The 19,637-nt window shown below is 45.4% G+C and overlaps 1 protein-coding gene across 3 annotated transcripts; it reads right to left on the bottom strand.

The window, feature by feature from the left end:
• Positions 1–920: 920 nt before the first annotated feature.
• Positions 921–19,257, bottom strand: CFLAR (CASP8 and FADD like apoptosis regulator). Of its 3 annotated transcripts, XM_040971979.1 has the most exons (4): positions 17,212–19,163; positions 16,092–16,523; positions 3,295–3,700; positions 921–1,236 (listed from the first exon to the last, which is right to left on the bottom strand). In XM_040971979.1, the coding sequence occupies exons 3-4, from the start codon at positions 3,654–3,656 to the stop codon at positions 960–962; spliced, it is 639 nt and encodes a 212-aa protein (XP_040827913.1). In that variant the 5' UTR covers positions 3,657–3,700; positions 16,092–16,523; positions 17,212–19,163; the 3' UTR covers positions 921–959. The 3 variants fall into 3 exon arrangements, with proteins under 3 accessions (XP_040827913.1, XP_040827914.1, XP_040827912.1); XM_040971980.1 differs by lacking the exons at positions 16,092–16,523; positions 17,212–19,163 and adding an exon at positions 19,177–19,257; XM_040971978.1 differs by lacking the exon at positions 17,212–19,163 and having other exon boundaries at positions 16,472–16,715.
• Positions 19,258–19,637: the final 380 nt, after the last annotated feature.

Raw genomic sequence — 19,637 nt, 5'->3', positions numbered from 1 at the left:
ATGTAAACATCAACAAAAATAACTTAAAAAATCAGAAACAATTAAAAAAGAAATAATAATCATGACTAAATATATGTAAATGAAATGATTGGGAAAGAAATTAGGGAAAACCATAAAAGGAGTTCCATTGTTCATTTTCTTTCCTCTTTTGCCTATGACATCCAGATTAGAAGGAACCTAAGGAAATCCTTAAGGAAGAACACACAGAGCCCTTGGGATATGACATCAGGGCTCAGTCATCCTGTGGACCTATTGTCATATACTAGAGACCCAAGCCTTTTTTGACCTGTCCTTACATCAGCAACAGAAGGCAAGTCCAATTGGAATTTCTTTCAAAATAAAGTTTTAAAAATTTAATCTATTTGAGAGGCAAGCACCTTGAAAAAGAGATGTCCTGTCAGCTGGCACATTCCCCCACAACAGCCAGGGCTGAGCCAGGTAAAAGGTTAAAGACAGGAGCCAGCAATTCAATCCAAGTCTCCCACATGGTGGCAGGGACTCAGTCACGTCAGCCACACCATTGTCTCCCAGGGTGTACATCAGCAAGTAGCTAAAGGCAGAAGCAAGGGCCAAGGATTGAACTCGGGCATTCTGATAAAATCCAGGAATGACGGAAACACGCAAGGCCATTTGGGAAGATCTTACCACCCACCCTCTTCTCAATTCATAAACAATTTTCCTTTTTTATTTTTTATATTTATTGGAAAGGCAGATTTCCAGAGAAGGAGAGACAGAGAGAAATCTCTTTCATCCACTGGTTCATTCCCCAAATAGTCAAAATGGCTGGAGTTGAACCAATGCTCAGCCAGGAACCAGGAGCTTCTTCTGAGTCTCCTACATGGGTGCAGAGTTCCAAGGACTTGAACCACGCCTGCTCTTTTCCATTAGTAGGGGAAGCAGAACAGCCAGGACACAAACCCGGTGCCCATATGGGGATCCCAGTGCTTGCATGGGGATGATTAGCCAACTGAGTCATTGTGCCAGGTCCAAACCAACTGTCTTGCCATCAGTGTTATGTAGAAAAACTGCCTCAGGTGTCTCTCATGGCCTGCTTCCCTCTGGTTACCATAGGAGCAGCCCCAACTTCTGCTGCACTCTTGGGAACACAAACCAAGAATAAGAAAACTCACCTTATCCTTGGTTATCTTGCCTCGGCCTATGTAATCTCTCATAAGGAAGACCAATGAAGACACATCAGATTTTATCAGATCTTCATCAATCTCTGTCATTAGTACCCTATAAAACAGAGAAGTTTCTTGGGTAAATTCAGACAGCAGTCTTCCTGAGAACTCCAACAGCCCATGCCTCCTCCAAGCTAAAAACTAATGAAGAGAGATTAGTTCTTTGCCCTTCTAATGCACTAGTGCCCCACCCCCCTAAGCAGAAAGCCTAGATCACCCCCAGAAAGACATCTTAAGGAGACTTAAAAAGAAAGTTCATTCTTTCCTCCATGTCGAACAGGAAATGACACCTCAGTTTCTAATTAACAACTCTAAAAACACCTCCGAGAATGGAAACTTCTCTGAACATCCCCAGTTTCCCCAAAGGTTACAGAGAAATGAGCTGAGAACCCAAATGACTAACATGAAAGACAGAAATAGAATTCAGAGTAGCCTTGTTTTCTGGTTTTAATGAGCTCGCAGGTGATGTGGGCTCCAGGGACCAAACCTTGAGCTGCAAAACTCTAAAGCAAAGAGACACTTTGGAACACAGGGAGTGAGGCATCCGGGTCATGATGATTCTGGCCTTAGACTCGCAGAATCTTGAGGATGGATGATTACTCCTCTATTTGCCCTACAGCTGACCCAAACACCTGGCACATGCCAAAACACTTGAGAGCCCTGATGAACAGGCGAATCTAGCCTGGCCTCCATCCAGAGGGCCTATAGAATGATCTTGGCTCATCACAAGAGGAAAGAGGAAATCGAGAGAGGACCCTCCTTCTTTACTATCATCCTGCCAGTGCCTCCCCAAATGCTGGACAATTACTGATCTGTGATGAAAACTGAACAGGTGCAAGATTGATAAAAAGATGGACTACCAATGAAACAGTTAACTACATCTTGACAATGGGATGCTGGACTCTGCTATTGTCCATATCTGCTATGATGGACATATGACTGTTTATGAAGAACTATACTATAGTAATAATATAGGGGAACTCAGTTGGGGTTAGGGGACTTCAGGTGAGGGCAGGGGAAATTCCAAGGCCTATGGAACTGTATCATAAAATGATCATAATAATTTTAAAATAATTAATTAAAAAGAAAAATTAGCATAGCAAACACTTGCATCTGTTGAGTATCTCAGTTTTTTGTTTTTTATCTTTTTTTTTTTAACATTTCACAAAGAAACCATCACAGTTAAAGCTCAAAACAACTTGCAAAGTTGGGTATAGCCTTTGTAAGTAAAGCCCTGGCCAAGGTTAGGGCCTGCTTCTGTTTGCATGGCCCATCACTGATAGGTATTACACACCAACAAGCCCATCCTGCTTACAGCTATCTGTAATACAGCTCTTAATGACATAATCATCTTCAAGCACAGATGATCAGTGCAAGAGAAGAAGGCTGAGGTCTGCAGAAAAAAAGATTTATCAATCCAAGCTTACAAGTTCTCTTTTCTTTCTCCCAAAACCTTGGCTTTTCTAGTGGCTTCTAGGTCCACCTGAATCTTCAAGACAGAATCCTGTACTCAGAAAAAGGGAACACCTCAAAAGCTGTCTGAACTATAGGGGATCCCGGTGTCTGCTTCCTTTTTGAGCTGAGGAAGCTCACAGGTGCTTCACTGAGATTTTTAATTTGGTCTTCCCTGGTGGCACAGGATGGGATCCCACCCTGCTAAACCTAGCAGCCAGGACACACTGACAAGGACTTAAAAGGGATCACAAAGTTCTGAAAAATACTAGGAAGCTTACTGTCAGACTGGTATTTCCTGTTTTGGTGACTGGAAATTGCCAAAACGTCATAACAAGTTAGCAAACTCCTCTGCAGAACACTGTGTCAGAAGCCAGTAACATTATCATCTCTAAATTCTTCTGGTCTATCTTCATATCTTTCCACTCTTACCCCTCAGGCCAACGCATCTGTGCCTTCCACTTTTGCTGTGATCTTCTACCCTATTCCTTTAAACAAGCTCATTTTAAGAGGTCACAGAATTCAAGGGGATGCAGTGCCATCCTATAGCAGGTCAAGAGAACGCAGTGTGACCTCTCTTACCATCCTCATTGTTATCATTCAGTGATGTCCAGAGCCCCTCCTGCCCCAAGCTCAGCTTTGGGAGGAGCTGAGGAATTACCTGTAGTCTGACACAAGGTGAGGGTGCCTGAACAGGTGCGCCTCCACAGCTGCTTTGTCCATCTTCAAGATCTGCTGGAGCAGGTCAAAGCGCTTCACTCTGTACAGCAACTCTGCCAAGTCCCCGACAGACAGCTTGCCTTGCTTGCTTAAAACATCTAGAAGGTCCCTGACATTGGGTGCAACCACATCAGCGGTCACATCCCGGCACAAGAAAAGCAGTGTCTCCTTCTCCTCTTCATCCAGTGCCTCTTCAACTTGATGGATGACTTGGGCAGACATCTCGTGCAGGGTCATCGCAAAGAGCCACAAGATCCAAGCCCTTATGTCATCAGCAGGAAGCCAAAAGGTTGTAGTTTTCATTGCTGAGGATCCTCTTCATGTCTCAAAAACTTTGCTGTAGTGTTCTGTGGTTACAAGGGAACTTTTTTAAACCCTCTCACCCAGGTAACTGATGGATAAGCGTTAAAGTCTGGGCAGTTCCTTTGTCCCTGGTCTCATAATCTCGTGGAGGACATTCACCCTGTCAAGTCTCCAGATCCTCAGTCAACAAAACCAAAACCCAACTCTACTCCAATAGACCAGATATGCACAGAAGACCTACATTTTAAAGAAATGAAACCAAAGACAAAATCACCTCCCAAAAATCCCACATGCTTAATTAAAATATAACAGAGTAACTTCCCCAAGCAGAGCAGGGGAAATCACAAAGCATCAGCTCACAACTGCATCACCAGCATGTCCTCAGTGGGAGGAAGGGAAAAAAGCCAAGTGACTAAGCAGCTGACAAGAACAGAGAAGCACGAGGTTAGTTCCACCTTCTACAATGCGCCCAAGGGAGCTTCTTTGGTTTTCTTTTCTTAAGATTTATTTTTTTTTTATTATAAAGTCAGATATACAGAGAGGAGAAGAGATAGAGAGGAAGATCTACTGTCTGATGATTCACTCCCCAAGTGACCACAACGGCTGGTGCTGTGCTGATCCGAAGCCAGGAGCCAGGAACTTCCTCCAGGTCTCCCACACAGGTGCAGGATCCCAAAGCTTTGGGCCATCCTCAACTGATTTCCCAGGTCAGAAGCAGGGAGCTGGATGGGAAGTGGAGCTGCCGGGATTAGAACCGGCGCCCAGATGGGATCCCAGCATGTTCAAGGCGAAGACTTAAGCTGCTAGGCCACGCCGCCGGGCCCCCATGGGGGCTTCTTTGCAGGACATCATCCACAGTGGGAAAATGAGACTTCTGTCCGGGCTCACCCCTTTTATCCAGCTTCTCTCCTGAAAACAGGAGTTTCTGTCCCACCAAAGCACCAAGGCCCTGTCATCACAGCTTGCACACTGGTCTTGTCAAATTCTGATCAGACTTCTTCACCGGGCCCCACTGGGTCTCAGCGCTCTGCACCTGCCTCCTGAGGGTGTCTGATGGGTAGGATCTCACTTCTGGAATAGGGCCTCCCCAGTAGGAAGGGGAACTCAGATCCTCTGGGGTTTTCTGGACTTCATTGGAACTCAACACACTTTCTTTTCAAATTCAACTCACAAGTAGTAGCATCTCTTAGCTACAACGTATGTTAATAAGCTCTTTAAGGTTGTGGTGAGCAACCTAAATTAAAACCTAATCTTGGGTCCAGCACCATGGCCTAGCGGCTAGGCTAAAGTCCTCGCCTTGAACGCCCCGGGATCCCATTATGGGCACTGGTTCTAATCCTGGCAGCTCCACTTCCCATCCAGCTCCCTGCTTGTGGCCTGGGAAAGCAGTCGAGGACAGTCCAAAGCCTTGGGAGCCTGCACCCACACGGGAGACCTGGAGGAGATTCCTGGCTCCTGGCTTCGGATCAGCGCAGCACCAGCCGTTGTGGTCACTTGGGGAGTGAATCATCGGATGGAAGTTCTTCCTCTCTGTCTCTCCTCCTCTCTGTATATCTGACTTTCCAATAAAAATAAATTAATCTAAAAAAAAAAAACCCTAATCTTAGTAGGAAATGATTGGAAAAACAACCCAACTCTAAGTTGCTAGTGGTTGCTTTGCATTTCTATGCAAATTTATTTAACTTATTATTTGTATCTAAATATCCATGTGCTTTTGCTGTGGCTGTCAATTCCTCCACCAGCCATTCAAACTGGATTTACATATGGCAGTCTGTAAATAACCGAAGGACTGAAATTTGCTAACATGATAGCTCAGTGACAGGAGGAAGACCAGTACTCTTAAAAACAAACACACACACACAAAAACCTCTGAAAGCTAAATGCTACTTTTATGTGTTTTGGAAAGCTAAAATCTGAACTCCACTCACAGGTAAACAGGACTTTAGACTGCCAGTTTTGACAAAAAGGAAATCAAGTCCCTTTCCTCCACAACTCACCAAAGATCAATTTGCAATATTGTTCACAATTATGGTCATCAATCAGCCCTACAAAATATATTTTTATTATCTATATGTACATATAGATATTTATACTTCTCTATATTTTTTATATATCAGATACATATACATCTGAAAGAGAATCAAACAGAGCTATTAGAAATGAACATCTGTTCAATTCTCTGTTTCTAATGTCATCTTCTAGTTTGTTAATGTTACAGCAAAGCCTTCAAGAGTTAACACAAGTCAGGAATCGCTTTACAAAAACATTTTCTGCTCAGTTCATTTCTTCCAACCATTATACCCACAACTGCTCTCTGCCAGTCACGCACACTCTGCAGGAGCACTGTGCCCAGCTGTCTTCTTCTCTGGTATTACTTGGCAGCCAAATCCAAATTAATTACTCAGTGGCAGCATCTGCCACACTAGGAGAAAAAAAAAAAACTATAGCAAGTGCAGCAAAATACTGTGAGTATGCTGGGGGTGGTCAGGGCAGTTATTTGTGGCTAGAGGGGGCTGGCATTTGAAAAAGGAAGTCATGCAAAGACAGCATTCAGACTAGGATTCAAACAACCACTGCTTCGAAATTAACATAAACACCACTCTGATATTAGGAAAGTTCATAAGATCTTCAAGGGCAAACCCAAAACCACTCCCATAAAACTCCCATCAAGACCCAGGAGCCAAGAGTCATCGAGCGAAGAACTTCACTGGAGGTAGGCTCATGCTTAAAAATGACTACGCACAGAAACAGAGATCACCATGACAGTAGACAAAGCAAACAGTATTCACGTCGAGGAATCTACATCTGAAATAAACTTATAATAGTATCTTGGTCAGCGTTGTGGTGTAGTGGGTAAAGCCACAGCCTGAGAAGCCCACAACCCATACAGGTGCTGGCTCAAGTCCCAGCTGCTTCAGTCCCCACGCAGCTCCCTGATGCACCTAAGAAGGCAGTGGAGGATGGTCCAAGTGCTTGGCTCTCTGCATCCAAGTAGGAGACACAGATGAAGCTCCTGGCTCCCGACTTCAGCCTAGCCCAGCCTTAGTTGTTACAGCTGTTTGAGGAGGGAATCAGCAGATGGTACGTCTTTCTGTCTCTCCCTCACTCTGTGTAATTCCGCATTTCAAATAAACAAAACAAAGATTGCTCAAATAAAAAAAAAAACTTATAATTAGTCCAAGGAAATAAGGGAAAGTTCTGTGCTGTGACAGGCCAGATCAAAGGTTTTCACCCAAGGGAGATTTTTACTGCTCTGGGACCAAGTGACAATGTCCGGGAGTGTTGTTGGCTCTCATGCCTAGGTGTTGGCACCCAGTGCAGAGTGACCAGAACTGCTGCTGAACATCCCACCACACACATCCCTGACCGCCAAGAATTATGCAGCCAACAGTGTCCACAGAGCTGAGGTTGAGACAGCTTGTCTGGATGATCTGAAAAACTGGTGCAGATAGACAGAGATGCTGAGTAAAACCTACAGAGCATTTGCCCAAATACACAGCTGAGAGGTAGGAAAGTGAGCAAGATAGTAGAGGATGCAGGAAGGAAGGGAGGGAGCAAAAAAGGAAGGGAGGAGCGAGGGAGGGAGGCAGGGAAAGGTTAAAGTCACAGTGACAGTTAAGATTGATTGTATATAACAGCATCTATAGATACAACAAACAAGAATGACCCTAGCAAAAGATGCTGTAGACTTTAATGGTGAAAACAAACAAACAACCCTCAAATTACTGAAAAGTTATTGCTAAGGACCTAGAGAAACAGAGAGCTACACTACATTCCTGAAAAAGAGATTCCAAATAACAAGACTTGTGAGTTTCTGCAAAAAAAAAAAAAACCCAACATGTGTAGATTAAAAGCAAAAGACTTAATTTACCAGACAGCAATTTACAAATGGCCTAACTGATTGTAAAAAAGAAAACTATAAAAAGGAAAAAACTCAGGGCCCAGCACGGTAGCACAGTGGTTAAAGTCCTTGCCTTGAATGCACCAGGATCCCATATGGGCTCTGGTTCTAATCCCGGCAGCTCCACTTCCCATCCAGCTCCCTGCCTGTGGCCTGGGAAAGCAGTCAAGGAAGGTCCAAAGCTTTGGGACCCTGCACCCACATGGGAGACCTGGAAGAAGTTCCTGGATCCTGGCTTCGGATTGGCGCAGCACTGGCCATTGCGGTCACTTGGGGAGTGAATCATTAAATAGAAGATCTCCCTCCCTGTCTCTCCTCCTCTCTGTACATCGACCTTTCCAATAAAAATAAATAGATCTTTAAAAAAAAAAAAGAAAAAGAAAAGAAAAACTTGGGCTTGGCACAGTGGCCTAGCGGCTAAAGTCCTCTCATTGGAAGTGCTGGGGTCCCATATGGATGCCAGTTCTAATCCCGGCAGCTCCACTTCCCATCTAGCTCCCTGCTTGTGGCCTGGGAAAGTAGTCAAGGACTGCCAAAGTCTTGGGACCTTGCACCTATGTGGGAGACCCAGAAGAAGTTCCTGGACCCTGGCTTCGGATCGGCGCAGCGCCAGTCATTGCAGTCAGTTGGGGAGTAAATGATTGGATGGAAGATTTCCCTCTCTGTCTCTCCTCCTCTCTGTATATATGCCTTTCCAATAAAAATAAATAAATCTTTAAAAAATAACAAAAAAAAAGAAAAACTCAAAGCAAATACTGTATTTACCAGTAACATGTTAGAATCATTCACTTAAAAAATAAAACATGAAGCAAAGATACAGGTGCTTGTCTTTCCTCTTCTACAATGTATGGACAGATAGAGTCAGCACAGAAAGCAAAGAAAACCAAGTAGAGATCAAGTGCTGAAACCAAAACCGTATTCTCCCAAATACACAGGAGCTAAGACTTTAAAAGCAAAGAAAAAAGAAATGTCTGTGTAGCTGCAAGTACAGTTTTGTAAAATTTTGTTTTATGCCTTTGTCAAATCAATGGTTAAGAATGTTACTGATCTTTAAGGTAATCACTTTAAATTTCACTTATGAGTCATTTTTCCATTATTGTTTATAGCCATTGTCTGTATTCCCACTAAAATAAGATCTTTTATTTTTGACTTGGTAAGCTTCTTATTTGGTGAAATACTATGCCTTTTTATTGTAACATACATTTAGAACATGAAATCTGAAAAGAAAAAAAAAAGGCAAGAAGAGGGTAGAAAAAGGAGGAAGGGTGGGAGGGAGAGAGGAAATATGTTCTTAGAATTTGATCTATAAATCACATTGAATCTGTTAAAAAATAATTTAAAATTAAATAAAATACAAAAAAGGGATTTTCCTACACTAGAAAACAAAGTATATTGACAGACAAGATTTTGCACAGAGCACACTCAAGAGTGTATTGACAAACAAATGATAAAAAGTTGAAGTTTGACATACATGATCAAGAAATAAGTCAGCTATATTTCTATATATTATCAATATGGAGGCAAGAAATGTATATTTCAAAACAATACTATTCACAATAGCACTAAAATCAATAAAGTATACAGAATTAAGGTAACAAAAGATGATTAGGATATTTCAAGAAGAAATTCACACAAATCTATTTAAGGAAGAGTTTAGCAATAGCTAGTAAAGTTGAAAACATACATTATTCCATGACATAAAAATTTTGTTTCTAAGAAAAACTTGCAGACAGATTTATGAAACAAGTCCAAAATGTTCCTGCTAGCAGTGGATGCTATAGCAAAAAAAAAAAAAAAACAAAAAAAAACAAAACAAAACAGTGTGAGCCAGAGGGATGGGTGTTGTTTATGGCACAGGGGGTTAAGTGACAGCTTGCACTCCTGGCATCCTGCACCAGAGCACCAGTACCAGTCCCTACTGCTCCACCTCCAATCCAGATCCCTGCTAACGTGCCTGGGAATGGGGCAAAAGATAGCTCAAGCACTTAGGTCACTGCCATTCATGTGGGAGTCCAAAATGGAGTTCCAGGCCCGCTCCTTGGGCCTCTCTTCACTCCTCATCTCCCATGATAGGTTCCACCTTCTTTGCACTCACTTTGGCCCAGGACCCCTTCCTCAATAACACCCACTCCACACACTGAACCTCAAGCAAACCTCAACAAGAAGTCCTTGACCAGATCTCTGCACCTTGCCTGAGTTATCCTCTGCCCTTCACCTGCCCGGCAAAGGCCTTCTGGGCTTTCATTGCAGGTGGACATCTCCCACACTGACTGAGCAGGAACCACCATGTTCTGCCACTGTATTGCATACAAACCTCTTGGAAAGTACCAAACACACCTCCCAACACCCTGCCCCAACCCTAACAAGTAACAGTGAAACTGTTGTAGCATACAAGAGAGATCATACCAGACTTGTCTAGAATGTATTAATGAGTCTTTTATTAACCAAGCTTGGTGATAACAGGACACACTAGAAATGAGCAAATGACAAGTCCATGTGGCAATCTAGCCTGAATCAAAACCCTGAGAGGAATAAACGGTCATTGCCGTGAAGTGCATTCCATTAAACTGAAAACCTAAGTTCCAGCTTCCGCAGCAATAAGTTATCTAAGAGACATGCAGCAAACAACGTGGACACAGTACAAAGCTGCAAACACCCACCTTTTCCTGGCTTCTCTGTCCACATTCTATTACTGCTAGCCCTCATCTCTCCTGGAACTCTTGAAAATACACAAGTTAGAAATACAAAGCATCTTAGCATTAGCATCTTCACTGACTCACCCAAGCAGTGAAGAGAGGGTGAGGAATACAGACTCACAAGGTCCATGTTCAGGGATTACCTGCCCTCTTGGGACCTCCAAACCTGCTGGAATCTTGGCCACACATTCAAGTGGGTGGCACAAGCATTGCCCACCCATTTCTTAGTTGGTTAAGAGACCACCAATGAGGAATGTTTTACCTGAAGGTTTCTGACCAATAAGGACATGTCAGGGAATGCTTAAAATCCCAAGACCCTCCCGTAAGCCTTGGGTGTCGCTCCCTCTCTCCTTTCAAGAGGCAACCCACCTTCCAGCTCTCTCTTGGGAGGTGCCTCCCTTCCCTCTTCTTTCCAAGTTCACCTGGTCACTTTGCAACTAAAACTGTTCTGTCTGTAACCTGGTCCTGGCTCCTTATTCTGGTATTAAGCTGAGGAAAGAACCTACCAAGCTTTTCTGGTAACACCCAGAATCTGTCTGCTGGAAGCCAGAGAGTAAGAGCGACCTAAGCACGTGACCAAGACAGCGAGCCCCTATCATGTGCCTTTAAGGGGCTTGTGAGGGTTATGCAACAACACAATACTGCCCCCTCAGGACCAGGTGATGACAGGTGAGCGTCACAGGTGGGCAGAAAGGATTATGTGGGTGAGAGAGGCGTGGCTTCCAAGCTTGTGACCCTGAACTAGCTGCCTAAGACCACAACAAAACATGGTTTATGTCAGCCAGGTTTCTCAGCTTTCCTCACAAAAAGTCAATGTTGCCTCAAAAGCCTCTGGCACTTGGTGTTCCCTGTAATCTCCACTTCAGCCGCCAAACACATACTGAACATTCCATTCTTAGTATTGCTCTCCACCAGGAGCAGTCACCTCCACTGAGCCACAGCAGGAAAACAAATGTGACTTTCTTGCAAACCACCAACTGGGACAGCAGCGGAGAAAAGCCTGTCTTACAAGCTGCAGAAAGTATGCACAAACCTGAACTATTACCGGACCTGGGAAGGCCCAGAGAGATATCAATACGGAAGTACTTTAGAAAGTCTTTCAGGCAGCGAAGTTGGGGTGTGGTGGGTTAAGCTGCCACCTGTGATGTTGGTATCCCATAAGGGAACTAGTTTAAGTCTCAGCTGCTCCAGTTTTGATCCAGCTCCCTGCTTATGAGCCAGGGAAGGCAGTAGGGGGATGGCCTAAGTGACATGGGAGACCCAGATGGGCTTCCAGGCTCCTGGTTTCAGTCTGGCACGGCGTTGACCATTAAGGTACTGGGGGAGAAAGCCAGCACTTTGCTCCCTCGCTCTCTCTCACTTTCTGTCTGTGACGCTACCTTTCAAAAAGTAAGTAAATCTATTTTTTAATTTTTTAAGGTTTATTTATTTTTTAATTGGAAAGTCAGATATTCAAAGAGGAGGAAAGACAGAGAGAAAGATCTTCCATCTGATGATTCACTCCCCAAGTGGCCACAATGGTTAGAACTGAACCAATCTGAAGCCAGGAGCCAGCAGCCTCTTCCAGGTCTCCCATGTGGGAGCAGTGTCTCAAGGCTTTGGGCCGTCCTCGACTGCTTTCCCAGGCCACAAGCAGGGAGCTGGATGGGAAGCAGGGCCTACCAGGGTTAGAATCAGCATCCATGTGGGATCCTGGGCCCAAATATATTTTTTAATTTATTTGTGTTCACTATGAACAATACAGACCTATCTTTCACCTCAATTTGTATGTCAACCTGTAGATACTGGCTGAATGTGCAGCAATTGGATCAGCTAATATAATGTATAGTAAATGTCTCTTTCCTCTTCCATCCTCCTTCATCCTAAACCTAAAATTGCATGATATGCCATTCTAGTCCTCTAAAATATTTAAAATGAAGTTAGAAAATAAGAGAATCTAATATGGGTTTTCATTTCTATAATGATTCAGATACAAACTCAGCATCATATAGAAGACTCTAGGCAATAATAACTGAGGCCAAAGCATAAATACAACCCAGTTTCCAATGCTATGATTAATAAAATGTTTTAGCATAAAACATATTTTGTAAAATATGTTTTAGCTAAAAATATGCATTAAGAATATTTGGCTTCCCAAGTAACACATTTTTATGAATTTTTAAAAAAGATTTGTTTTATTCCATGTCAGCCAGGGGATTCTGGGAAGATTTCATCAAGCTTGGAATGGCGAGATTGGCAGCAATTCAGAAGTGTTAAAGATCAAAACCACTTGAGCAGGACCCACCGAGCATGCTCCACACTGGGGACCTGGGAGGGGTGGGAGGCTGGGTGGGGCTTCTTTTATTTCTCCCCTTACCCCAAATACATACATACATAAGCAAATAAATAGAGAATGTGGAAACAATGGTCTTACCCACTTTCCTGTAGCCTTGACCCTTTGTGCCCTAATCAACTATATAAAGATCATCAAAATAAAATAACTGCAAATTAATTTATTAATTAAAGATTTGTTTTATTCATTTAAAAGACAATGTTAGAGAGAGACAAAGAAGTGGAAAGGGACAGAAAGAAAGAAAGATCTTGCATGTACAGCTTCACTCCCCAGATGGCCACAGTGGGGCTAGGAGCCAGGAGCTCCTATCACGTGAGTGCAGGGCACTTGGACCACCTTCTGCTGCTTCCCCAGGAAACTGAATTGGAAGTACAGCAGCCAGGACTCAACCCAGTACCTACCCACAGAGGATACAGGCCAGGACTCAACCCAGTACTTACCCACAGAGGATACAGGCCAGGACTCAACCCGTACCCACCCATAGGATATAGGCCAGGACTCAACCCAGTTCCCACCCACAGAGGATACAGGCCAGGACTCAACCCAGTTCCCACCCACAGAGGGTACAGGCCAGGACTCAACCCGTCCCCACCCATAGGATACAGGCCAGGACTCAACCCAGTTCCCACCCACAGATGATACAGGCCAGGACTCAACCCAGTACCCACCCACAGATGATACAGGCCAGGACTCAACTCAGCATCCACCCATAGGATACAGGCCAGGACTCAACCCAGTTCCCGCCCACAGAGGGTACAGGCACCACATGCAGCAGCTTTACCAGCAACACCACAGCACCTAATTTTGATAAACAGTTTATCTTCCATGAACTGCTGCTGTGAGCACTCTTCAACAAGGTAAAATCATAGGCAAACATGAGATATCTGCAGAGCTCATCAATTTACCAAGTTTTAAATTTCCATGGCAAGAAAAACAGCAGCAGGTCAAGCTGCCCCAGTTCAAGCAATAGTTTAAATCGCCGTGCATCAGCAAAGCTGGAACTCAAGGACCAGATCTTAGTTTCAAGCTTGGCTCACTCACATTTTTTCTAGGTATTTAAATCATGCGGTATCATCTTCGGCTACATACCCTCAGGTGACAGTGATAGGAACAGGAACATTTCTTCATCACAATATTCTGATCAAGCCTGAGTGGTGGCCTAGCCACTAAAGGACCTCACCTTACATGCACTTACATCCCATTTGGATGCTGGTTCTAATCCCCGCAGCCCCACTTCCCATCCAGCTCCCTGCTTGTGGCCTGGGAAAGCAGTCAAGGATAGCCCAAAACCTTGGGACTATGCAACTGCATGGAAACTCAGAAGAAGCTCCCGGCTCCTGGCTTCAGATCAGGGCAGCGCAGTTCCAGCCATTGCAGTCTTCCTCCCTGTCTCTCCTCCTTTCTGTATATCTGCCTTTCCAATAAAAATAAATAAATCTTTCAAAAAAAAAAAAAGGATTCCGATCATGTGGCTCAAGAAACATCCTATCTATCTAAAGTAAATATCAGTTAAGCCACGTTTAAAAAACACATTTATTTATTTATTTATTGGAAAGGCAGATATACAGAGAGGAGAGACAGAGAGGAAGATCTTCCATCCAATCATTCACTCCCCAAGTGAGCACAATGGCCAATGCTATGCCGATCCGAAGCCAGGAGCCTCTTCTGGGTCTCCCACGTGGGTGCAGAGTCCCAAAGATTTGGGCCGTCCTCGACTGCTTTCCCTGGCCACAGGCAGGGAGTTGGATGGGAAGCGGGGCTGCCAGGATTAGAACCGGTGCCCATATGGGATCCCGGGCGTGCAAGGTGAAGACCTTAACCACTGCACCATCGCTCCGGGCCCTAAAACACATTTAACAGATATTCCGTGAAATGTATCAAGACAAAACTGACTTAAATTGACCACTGGAACCTGGTAATGCATTTTCTCTGTTTATACAATGGGCCCTACCATAGCCAAAGGGTCAAGTCCTTCACAAGATAGCTTTGTTGAAAAATCACAATATGTGTATAACTGTGGGAATATAAAGCTTTTAAAATTATTTTAATGGCATTTTTTTCTGATTCTAGAAACAACTTCCTATTTGCCATGGGAAAATGCAGACCAGTAGAAAAGAAACAATTTCTTTCTCCAGTTACCTTGCCACTCCTGGCACCTGTTTACCTGCTACCTATTTCTGCTCCCTTACCTGGTTCCTCCTTCTAGTTCCTTGATTCCTGGGGCCTATGTATGTTAGGTACATAGGGTGCTAAAAGGATGCACTGATTCTCATTGAGGTTAAATCATATCCAACTAGGTTATAACAAGCCTAGCTCAACAACAGCTGACATACATTCTTTGGGTTAAGGGGGTAAAGCTTTGTGCTATATATATTCTCCATGTTCTATCACAAGATTTTTATTAATAACTTTTTAAAAAGATTTTTATTTATTTTTACTGGAAAGTCATATATACAAAGAGGAAGAGAGACAGAGAGAAAGATCTTCCATCTGATGATTCACTCCCCAAGTGACTGCAATGGCTAGAGCTGCGCTGATCTGAAGCTAGGAGCCAGGAGTTTCTCCCAGGTCTCCCACAGGAGTGCAGGGTCCCAAGGCTTTGGGTCATCCTCCACTGCTTTCCCAAGCCACAATCAGGGAGTTGGATGGAAAGCTGGGCTGCGGGGATTAGAACCAGCATCCATGTGGGATTCCAGCCACTAGGCCACTGAGCCGGACCCAGGAATTTTTTTTAATTCAGCTCTGAACTTAGTCTGTCATTGTCACAGAGAATGTGGTTCTCTCACCAGATGTTAGTCCAGCAAGAGGTTTGTCTCGTGCCTATTTTATGGTGAAGACTGTTGGCTTTGAAACTACTTCTGAGGGGCCAGCACTGTGGCACAACACATTAAGTCCCTACCTGTGATACAAGCACACATTCCAGTCCCATCTGCTCCACTCCCTATTCAGTTCTCTGCTAATGTGCCTGGGAAAGTGATGCAAGAGAGCTCAAGTCCTTGGGTTACCTGCCGCCCACAAGGGAGACCCAGATGCAATTCTAGGCTGCTGACCTCTGACTGACCCAGCTCTGGCTAGAGCAGCTAGTTGGGGAGTAAAATGGCAGATTAAAGATTCTCTCTCTGTAACTCTGCCATTCAAACATACACAATTTAATAAACAAAGAAATAAATCTTGGACCAAGTAGCTAGGAGAGGATTTTTTAATTTCATTGAAAAACTGAAGTATATTGATAAATGGTGACAGATTCGTTTCTCCAATGAAGAGTTCACTGCAAAGAAAAAAGCCATCTCGAATCCGCTGATGAATATGGTACTCAATCAGCGGAGTTTCCTGGGTATTCAATAACTGAAGACCACAACTCAGTATGGCTCATAAAAGGAAAATCATGAAGAAGCTGTTTGCTTTGACCCAAAAGTTAAATGACCAAGTGGCCAGAAACAGAGACCATGAAAAAAGCACAAACATAGAAAACAAGGGACTAAAGGTGGGAGAACAAGCCAATTTACCTAGGAAGAATGCACATTTCACACGTGCATGAGGCCAAAGAAACACTTCTCTCAGCCAAAAATGGATGAGGCAGAAAAAACAGAGAGGGTCCCCGGACAAGCAGATGAATGAAACACACTGCACACATGCATTCTCAAAGTGAGTGGTTACTACAAAAATAAATCTCTCTGTAGAAACATTGATGTCAGAGGGGGACTGAGTTACAGGTGGGAGCAGCAAGTGCCTTCTGCAGCAGTCAGCTCAGCCACCAACTGGGATGTCCACATCCTATGCTGGGTTCCTGCGTTGGAGTCCCAGCCCTGCTGATTCCAGCTTCCTGCTAATGCCCACTGGAGAGGCAGCAGGTGATGGCCGAAGCACCTGGTTCCCAGACACCTACCTGGGAGACCTGGCCTGACTTGCCAGCCCCTCTGGGGCATTTGAGCAGTGACCTAGGAGATGAAAGAGAAGTCCATCCATCAATTTCTCTCTCCCTCTGCATCTGAAACAAAGTTTAATATAAAAGAACAAACAAGACATATTGGTAGAACACACACAGGTTCTGAACCACAGTTTGTGGAAGGGAGCAAACTATATTTGAGTGCACAAATGTAGAGGGGAATAAAAAAACAGTAAACTATTGGTTATCTTTAGGGAAATGAACTAAAAACTGGATGGGAGGGACGCTGTATTTACCCTCGCATGAGTCTGAGTCCAAGTAATTCTAATAAAAACGGTCACAAAAAGCAGCGTGAAACTGGCCCTGTCAAACAGCTACTGAGCGGACCCAATGCAGAGAAGCTCAGCTGATGCTGGTAGGATTATACTTCCAGCTAAGAACATGGGTTTAAATAATCTTTGGGGCTCACTACAATAGAAATAGCGAGACTTCCATTCCGGGGATCCCTCCCTGGAGTTCCTTCCTGGGATTTAAAAAGAAACAAGAGTCGCAGTACCTGCAGTGCCTAGGGGGATCCACTGGAGGGGCAAACAGCGGGAGACCTAATCCTTCCCGCCCAGGTAGTGGAAGGTAGCACAGACCTCCGGGAAAGGGTGGGAAGCAGGGAGCGGAGTGGGGGGTGGGCGAGCTCTACCCGGAGAACTGGGGCTGGTGGTGAGAGAGGACAGCTAGCTACTCACACCGGAGCCGCCGGCCGCCGGTTCTTCTGGCCGGTTCGTGCGGCAGGACGACTCCCACCCTCGCCGCACACGCTGGCGACCACGGCTGAAGCAAACCAGCATACCAGAAACGGGTCTGACCAGAACAGAAACTAGGAAGAGGCTTTGCATGCTGCAACCTGCTGCCTCGGGAGGCTGGGTCCGGAAACCTCCGCCTGCTTGTGAAGCCACGTACTCCTCCTCCGCGCAGCCCCACCGGGTGACGCGGTTGCCCAGAAGAGGCGCCCAGATCTGGCCAAACTAGACACTCCCCGATTCCCACGCCCTGGCGTAGGAGACCCACGTGGCCGTGCGCGTGCGCCTCTCGGTGTCCAAATTCCCCTGTGTAGTCAGGGGACTTAGGTGGCACTCAGGGAAGCTTCATTGTGATCTACAGGCCACCCAGACAGTGCGTGTCACAGACTGGCCAACTAACTTCCTTTTCGGGTTCCTTGAGGCGTTCTGACAAAGTTTTTTTAAAAAAAGAGAAAAGTTCCCCGTGACTTTCCAGGCCAGGTCTGCCAGACTTTCAACCAGCAGGTGGATTCACCTGGGAAAGGGCTTTTGGGAAGAGGGCTCACAGGTCGGTTGCAAACAAAAACGGAAAGCACACACACGTGCTCAGAAAAGAGCATAGGACCCATAACTCCGAAAGGTGTAAATAAAGCAAGTACAACCAAAACATGCGGCAGGAACATTCAAAATCCCCTTTCTAATGGCTTTTTTTTTTTTTTTTTAATTTTGTACTTGAGCCAAGAAATTTGTTCCACGGAACTGTTTGGTAAGATGGTCTCGGGGAACCATCAGAGGAGGGGGTAATACTCAAAGTTCCATTGCTCTCCTCTGCGACCTGTTTTCTAAAGCACACCAAGCATGCCAGAGCCAGGGTGGTGGGGAGCCGGGGTTGCACCCCAGCGACGCAAGCCACTCAGGCCACGGTGCGCAGCTGCTCAGGGTGCAGGTGTCAGCAAGGCCTGGGAGGGCGTCCTCGTCTGGCAGGTTCATTAGCCTGGAGTGTCAGCTGCCTTTGTTCTACTGCAACACAGGAGAATGACAGAGTAAAACTAACAGCGGGCGAATGCCCTGTGCCGGGCGTCTCAGATAAACCTGGGTCAGAGACCGGCAGACAAGAACATCTTGAAACCACATTGCATTTCTTTGTCCTTTTAACGGGGATTGGAAAAGGGGAGGGGACGAGGGGAGTGGCAAGAGCAGCCTTAAAATAAGGCTTTGAAAACGTATTGCCAAATATCCCCAACTTCCCCATAACTTGACAAAGTCCACAGGAAACTCTCTGGGAAACACCCTGTCGCAAAACAACAGGACTCTGGCTAAGGTCAGGGCAAAGGTAAGAGCCTGCCTGGCTAATTTAGAGCTAACAACAACTACAGTGAAAACTTTTTTCCTTTTCACTTCTGCAAGGAACCCTGGTGCAAGAGCTCCAACAGTCCACCCCAGGGGCAGATCAAGGCTCGGGGTAACCCCAAACTAATCCCGCAGAGGATCTGGTTCATCTCCCTCGCAGCCCCACAGCCCACCAGCGTCTGGGAATCAGGGCTGGGGGCGGGGGCTAGGGCCCGGGCGCTCCGCCCAACCTGGTGCCTAAGGGGCAAACCATAGGTAAGGCATCCTCAGGGTTGCACAACCTTGCGGCAGGCCCACCCCTACCCAGCTGCCCGCCCCACAGCGCCCGTCAGGGGACCTGTCTCCGGGACCTGCCTGCTTGCCAGGGACCAGACGCCCCAGAAGAGCTAGCAAGATGGAGTCGAGGAAGTGAAACTTTGTAGGCAGCTGTGGGAGTTGGCGAGGGTGATCTGCTGAGCCTCCCTGCCCACTCGTGCACTGTGATCTAGGCTGGCCCTCCCAAAGTCTCACCCTTGTCTGAGGCAGGGTTCAGGTGCAGAGACCCCCTCCCCTCCAAACACACACATACGCACTCACACTCACCGGCCCCGGAGTCCCTGCTGGGCGCTGGCTCTCTCAGGAAGGCTGCCGCCCCAGCTTCCTGTTGACAAACCGTTGACTGGCTGGGTGGTGCCGATCCAAGCCAGTCAAGGGCTTAGTGTCCAAGGGCGAAGACAAAAGCTTTGTTCTGCTTTTCAGCGTTTTCTTAGGATTTTTTTTTTCAGAAGAACTTAATTTTTCTCCAACGTTTACACTTGCAAAATAATAATAATAATAATAATAATAATAATAATAATAATAATAATACATAAAGCTTAGCTGCCAAGACAGAGCTGGAAAGGTGACTCCAGGTAAAAACTATCTGAAAATAAACGCAGGGGCTGGACCCAGCACGGTAGCCTAGCAGCTAAAGTCTTCACCTTGCACGCTCTGGAATCCCATGTGAGCGCCGGTTCTAATCCCAGCAGCCCTGCTTCCCATCCAGCTCCATGCTTGTGTCCTGG

The sequence above is a fragment of the Ochotona curzoniae genome, unplaced genomic scaffold (genome assembly GCF_017591425.1).
Source record: "Ochotona curzoniae isolate NIBS_2020 unplaced genomic scaffold, NIBS_Ocur_1.0 contig_2210, whole genome shotgun sequence".
Taxonomy (NCBI): Eukaryota; Metazoa; Chordata; class Mammalia; order Lagomorpha; family Ochotonidae; genus Ochotona; species Ochotona curzoniae.
The sequence above is the reverse complement of the archived record's forward strand: the minus strand, read 5'-3'. Positions and strand labels throughout refer to the sequence as shown.